Here is a 6,613-nt window from a genome sequence, read left to right on the forward strand (position 1 = left end):
GGTGGTGATCATGGGCGATGGTGGTGGTGACGAAGGCGGCGGGATGTTGTGGACGACAATGGGTAGCAGGGGTTTGGTTTTGGATAGGAGTAGAGGTGGGTTTGGATGGGGATGAGATATGGGTGGAAGATGATGATGGTTTTTTATTTAATTATTTTAATTACTTCTATATGGAAAGAGAGAGTTACAATCATAAATAATTAATAGGTCAAAATCATTTGCTTGGTCAATTATTGAAAAAGTGGATGGATTCCTAGAATTTATACCTTTGGATTTGTGAAATTTTTAATGATAAGTAGAGAAGGAAATGCACGATCATGCAGCAGAAGATGAAGTGGTGGACAGATTTGAAGCAGCCAGTGAGAAAACGGGTGTGAATGAAGAAAAGATGAATGATAAATCAAGAAATGATGAAAATCCGAAAACAGAAAAAGTTCGCAGAATTGTCATTTAGGTAGTGAAAAAACTTCATTTGATTCCTCAGAACTGATTTAACGTGGTTGTGATTGCAAAGGAGAATTGGGGCTTTTACATAGAAATTGTGCAGAGACCAGGTTTGGCTAGAGAGATCTCAGGTACAGTTCATGATATTTGACGTCTACGTTTCCCACATGAAAATTACTTTTTTTTTTTTTTTAAATGGGTTTTAGATCAATAATAATCTAATGGACAATAAGAGGATTTTGATTAAAATAGAAGCTTTTTAGTTTCTGTCTGGAGTTTCTACTTTCCAGACAGCTCCTTAAATGAGAGGTAGAAAATGGCCCAGGCTTGGTTGGTACGGCTTTACACGACATGGAACTCATTTGCACGGGGCTATTTCGTACCTTGATAACAAGGCTTTACAGGGTTTCAGGGCCTTTTTTTATTTTTTATAATTATATTTTCAAGGAAATCAATAAAAAGAAAAATGAAAAAAAAAGGGGGGTTTTCGACGACAGAAAAACACAGGCCATTCTAATAAGACAGCTTTATAATTGTCCCATTTTAAGGTAATGTCATTCACAACAGTAACAAAAATTTGTGCTGGAAACAGGTCATGGATTGCCTATGTGTGGGTGACCCAACCTGCAAGAGTGGATTAGGAGAAAAAGCAATGCTATTTATGGTGAGCGACTATAGTATTCGCCCTACGTGACATCCCATGCGACAGCTTGTTATTTGATGCATTAATGTGACAGTTTTTATGGACTCAAATAACAAATCAATCCTCAAATAACAAGATGTCACGTAGGGCAACTATTGTAGTCGCTCATTACAAATAGCATTACTCTAGCGGAAATTGTTTAAAGTTGTAATTCCAACGTGTAACTTTCCTTAATCTTCCTCAACTCCCTATAACTCTCCATAACGTGTTTTGTACAAGAGGGAAAGATGGGATGATAAAAAAATGGTGAAAATTCGTCTATAAAAATGCACAATAAATTCAAAGGGCCTATAACAATAGTTTTGGCTAGAAAACTCAAAAATCTTGACCCTTAGATTGTGGATAATGGTTTTCATCCATTGTGCTCAAGATTTAGACTATTTGAGTGTGTTCATTTGATGATTTTGGAGCATGAGAATGTAAGTGATTCAGCCATGAAGATCTTGAGAATTCCTTCTTTACAAGTAAGATTTTATGAATTGAAACTAAGTTGTGGCAAGCTGCAAATTCTTTAAACATGTGGAACACCTGAATAAAGTTATGAAAGGACAACAAAAGTGTAATCAATTCTTTTCTTACCACCCATGTAGTATTTAAGATGGTAAATAAGTAATTCCACATTACTTCTTATGACTAAGCAGCATTGATGAATAACATTACTCAAGTATAAAAGTTCCACATGTCTGCTTTATTATTAAAAAATTAAAATTGCTAGTGCGGGCGCGTTGAAGCTATAAGATATACATGAGTGTTATATGTCCAATCGCTAAAAATTTAATCTATAAATAATGTGTTTCAAGACTTGATTTATCTAAACATACCGTGCTTTGCAGATTGTGTTAAATATGTGGAAACATAGTGAACATAACCAGCAGTTTGGAGAACACCTCAATATTCATGATGGAGAGAAATGAGATGAGACTCTGGTAGCAGCAACTTTAGACACTTCTCGAGAAAGTTCTTGCCAATGTAAGAAGACTTTATGCAACTTTCTAATGACATGCTTGGTACTAGCCTTTATCTTGCCATGGTTCTTTCGTGATGTTATTCTGTAGAGGAGCACTGCATTTGATGTTGTGGTTGGTGGGGGAGTCATTGGTTGATCTTTATAATAACTCACAAAAGATACCAGGACGAGTTCTTTAAGGTTTCATATTCAACACTGTAGTAATTTTTGTATATACAGATATTGCTTCTATAAGAATTGTGATCCAGAATAAATTGAGAATGGTGTCAACTGAATCACATATGAGCATCCCAATTCAGAGCAATATTCAAGGACAAAAACTAAGGGGCTATTCTCTTCGTGTTTGAGTTTTTGGTTTTGAGTTTTGAATTCATTTTGAGTTTTGTGTTTTGAGCGTGTATTTTGAAATTGTTGAAAATATGTTCTTTTTTGTAATTCTCAAAAAATGTTTCTCAAAATGCAAAATTCAAAACGCGTTCTCTTTTTCTTATTCCTTCTCTTTTCTCTGGCCGCATTCTTCTACCTCAAACCGACCACCACCATGAGCTACCGCCTTCTACCTTACAAATCGACCACCACCCACCACCTAAACCACCATATCCCTACATCACTCGAACCCCTCACCTCCCTCTACAACGTTCGATGACTATTTGACCAAGAACTGCCAGAAACAAGGCGCAACAACTGCGCTACCACTCACAGTTTCGACCCTATTAACACCGTCGTTCATGAGTTTTGAAGCCATGGATGGAGTCGTCAGGGGATGGGCAATCGACCGGTGGTAGTGCACGACCATGGGTCGATCGGGCGGCGCCGGAATCTACGACATTGGATTTTGCTGGACGGGCTTTGTGACGGCAAAAGTTTCTGGGTTTAATTGAGATTGATGAATTGATGTTTGTCGGAAATTGGGGCCATGGTTGGGGTCGATTTGTGGTGGGCAATCGATCGGTGGTGCGCAACCTTGGGTGTCGTCGAAGGTTGAGATTCCGACAGAAGCAGTTTGCTCCATATTAGTTTTTGAGGATGATTTTTCATCGATTTTGGTATATGTTTTGGTTGTTGTTTGTGTGGTAATTGAAGAGGGGATTGAGGGCTTCACAATGGTATAAAAGTCCGATGGTTTTGGAAGAGTTTGGCCGGAGTTGAGAGGGTTGGAAAGTGGCGATTTTGGAAGTTTTGGAGGAGGTTGGCAGAAGAATGATGGGGAAATGTTTTGACAGTGATTTACTTGAAAACAGTGTTTCCCGTGTTTTGGCATTTTTGGCAGAGTTTGGCTTGAAAACACTCAAAACGACATTTTTCTCATTTTGAGTTTTCTTCACAATTTTTCTACTTGTTTTTGAAAACAGGAAAGAAAACGTGTTCTCACAATTTTGGAAAATTGAAAATAGAAAACGGCCCGAAAACGGCAAAGAGAACACCCCCTAACTTTTTCATTGGGAACCAAGCATGACGAATTTTTTCTCGAATCTAAGTAGTGCATATTATTTTTCTTTTTTACTTTCCTATCCTCGAAGTACTTTTCTCATTGCCAAAATGTTACGGTCCCCTTCTGAGACAATTGCCTTAGATAATTGCGAACATTTACAGATCACTTGATATGTACATTTTTGTTTTGAATCGACCATGTTTGAAGATCCTACATGGAGAAGTTATATTGATTCTACATGCAGAAGTTGAATGCTTAGAAGAAGCCATATCCATCACTCAAGAATTTGTGAAGAAACTTTCATGATTTGTGTCGACGAAAGAAACTCAGAAAGTATAAGATCTTTTAACTGGAGTAGCAAAAATAATCGACTGAATTATGCGCAAGTCTAATTAGTAAATATTTTGTTGAATCTTGGTACTAAATTACCTTTGTCAAGGGCAAATGAAGGGGATATGATCTTAAGCTAATGATATCCTCACCTCATGAAAATATTGAGATTTCATTTGCTACAACATCTCACAGCAAATTAAGCAAATACATAAATGTCATTTAACTTATTTTACAATAACTCCATAAAATTATTTATTCATCAGATAAATTACTTTACGTACAGCAGCAATGGAAGCAAAACAGAGCTTAAAAATCTTTCGATTATTTCCATGTTTTCTGCAATAGGAACATGTAATAAGCTTCAAATAATCATCTTATTGTGTTATCGTTTGATGGAAAAATTAATTGTGACAAATAAACATACCTCTTCGTCTTATTCCACCTCAGATATTCTTTAACAAGATTCCATTTTAATCTTCTTGAGCCTTGTTAGAACATCTTTCATAAGTAGCCTCTCCTCAGACAAATCAGTTGTACATTCTAGCGCTAGTCCCATGACCGATTTGAAGCAGCTCTCTTTGGCTCGAATATTGTTGTCAATTGCATTTACTAGATCCACATCCACTATGTCCATTATTGTATCTGGAAATGATTCAAACACCCATCTCCTCATGGTGAACTCTCCAACAAACATATCATCTGTTGGCTTCTTCTTGGTAAATGTTTCCATCAGCACGATCCCATAACTATAAACATCTGCCATAGGTGATATTATTCCTGCCAATCCATACTCTAAAAAATTGGCATATATGATAAAATTAGCATGTGAAATAGTAAATGACATATTAATAGACAATTCGATTAACATTTATGAATAATTATGTATATATTATTTAATCAATACATAAACAGTTGACAAAACCATTTACCTGGAGCCATATATCCAATGGTGCCCAATGTCTTGCTCATCGAAATTCTCTGGTCTTCAGAGAAAAGCTTGGCAATGCCAAAGTCTGCAACATGGGCAACCATATCTTCATCTAAAAGTATGTTGTTGGGCTTCAAATCACAATGGACAATTGGAGAGGGATACCCATGATGTAGATACTCCAGTGCACATGCCACGTCTATCATTATTTCCAACCTTTGAGCTATATTCAAGAAATAGTTGCTCGAGGACAGCCATTTGGTAAGGTTTCCATTCGGCATATATTCCAACACCAAGGCTTTAAGATCAAGATTAGAGCAGCTAGTAATTACCTTGATAAGATTTCTATGACGAATTTTGCCTAGTATTTGGCACTCTGTATCAAAAATCCTGTTTGCACCTTCCAAATCTATATTAAAAACCTTAATAGCAGCGATCATACCATCTGAAAATATACCCTTGTACACTGAACCAATACTACCTTTGCCAATTAGATTCTCTTCACCAAATTTATTCGTGGCGTTTAGAACTTCGTCATATGAAATCCTCTTGATAGTGGTAGGGGAAGTAGACTGAGCTGCAAGAAGTGCATTTCTGCTACGACATCTTATTAAATAAACTACACTAATGGCGAGACACAATACCGCAGCAATTGATGGCAAAATGTACTTCAAAACTCTATTCTCGATAGATAATCTAGTTCTATTATATTTGCATGGCTTGACCTTAAATTGAGATGCTCCACAAAATTCTCTATTGTTTATAAAAAATTCTGATGTAAAGTTCTTAAAAGGCCCTCCATTTGGAATTTCACCACTAAGTTCATTGAACAACGCGTTAAAATACTCAAGATTTTTAAGTGTCTCCAATGTCTTGGGATTACACCAGATAGATTGTTTTGGGATATATCCAAGTATTCCAATGCAATCAAATTAGCAAATGAATCTGGTATATGACCGTTTAACTTATTGTTTGATAATATCAAAGTTTCCAAAGTAACCCAAAAGTAGTCGAAATTTCACCTGACAATTGATTTCCTAATAAATGCAAGTCTAGCATGGTGTTTATACTTCCAATTTCTGGAGGCACAGAACCAATGAACATATTATATGACAACTCAACAATTCTGAGGTACTTGTTAGTCCATAACTCTGATTGTATAGTTGAAGTCAGCTTGTCGTAATCTAAAAAAATTTCTCGTAATGAAGTAAGCTTTCCAAAGCAACTCGACAGCTGTTCAGAGAGCTTATTTTCTCTCAAATTTAGATGGTACAAATTTTCAATATTGAAAAAGTTGGCAGGTATTGGTCCCATTAGTTCATTTCTTCCAATTAAGAGGCTTTGTACTCTCATTAATTGCCCTAGTGCATCAGGAACTGTTCCTATTAAGTCATTGCCTATCAATTCCAACAAGATTAAGTTGTTGAAATTACCAATTTCATTTGGAATCAGGCCTTTGAGACCACAATTATTAGGAACGAAGATTTCAAGAGATGCCGACAAATTACCTAAGCCAAGGGATTTTGGAAGTATTCCAATAAAAGAGTTGTTTGAAAAAATTATCCTCTTCAAGTGTCTGCAGTTACTCAAAGGAGCAAGAAAACCCAGTTCCCGCATTGACGGATCGTTTGTCAACTGATTATCTTGAAAGTTTAGAAATTGGAGTTCTTGAAAATTCCCAAGAGCATGGGTACAGGTCCACTCAATGAGTTGTCACCAAGATCCAAAAGGGCCAATTTAGAATTATTTAAAATAGAGCTTGGAATTTCTCCACTTAATCGATTATTATTAAGAAAGAGAATTTGA

The 6,613-nt window shown here is 36.3% G+C and overlaps 1 protein-coding gene and 1 long non-coding RNA gene across 2 annotated transcripts; one reads left to right on the forward strand and one right to left on the reverse strand.

Moving 5' to 3' along the window:
• Positions 1-6: 6 nt before the first annotated feature.
• Positions 7-2,392, forward strand: LOC111389977. The gene is made up of 2 exons (XR_002701831.1): positions 7-575; positions 1,981-2,392. It is a non-coding gene; the product is annotated as an uncharacterized LOC111389977 (long non-coding RNA).
• Positions 2,393-4,303: 1,911 nt separating this feature from the next.
• LOC111389987 (receptor kinase-like protein Xa21) lies at positions 4,304-6,424 on the reverse strand. The gene is made up of 3 exons (XM_023014977.1): positions 5,808-6,424; positions 4,809-5,623; positions 4,304-4,671 (listed from the first exon to the last, which is right to left on the reverse strand). Exons 1-3 carry the CDS (start codon positions 6,422-6,424, stop codon positions 4,334-4,336), a joined length of 1,770 nt encoding a protein of 589 aa, XP_022870745.1. The 3' UTR covers positions 4,304-4,333.
• Positions 6,425-6,613: the final 189 nt, after the last annotated feature.

The sequence above is a fragment of the Olea europaea genome, unplaced genomic scaffold (assembly GCF_002742605.1).
Source record: "Olea europaea var. sylvestris unplaced genomic scaffold, O_europaea_v1 scaffold636, whole genome shotgun sequence".
Lineage (NCBI taxonomy): Eukaryota > Viridiplantae > Streptophyta > Magnoliopsida > Lamiales > Oleaceae > Olea > Olea europaea.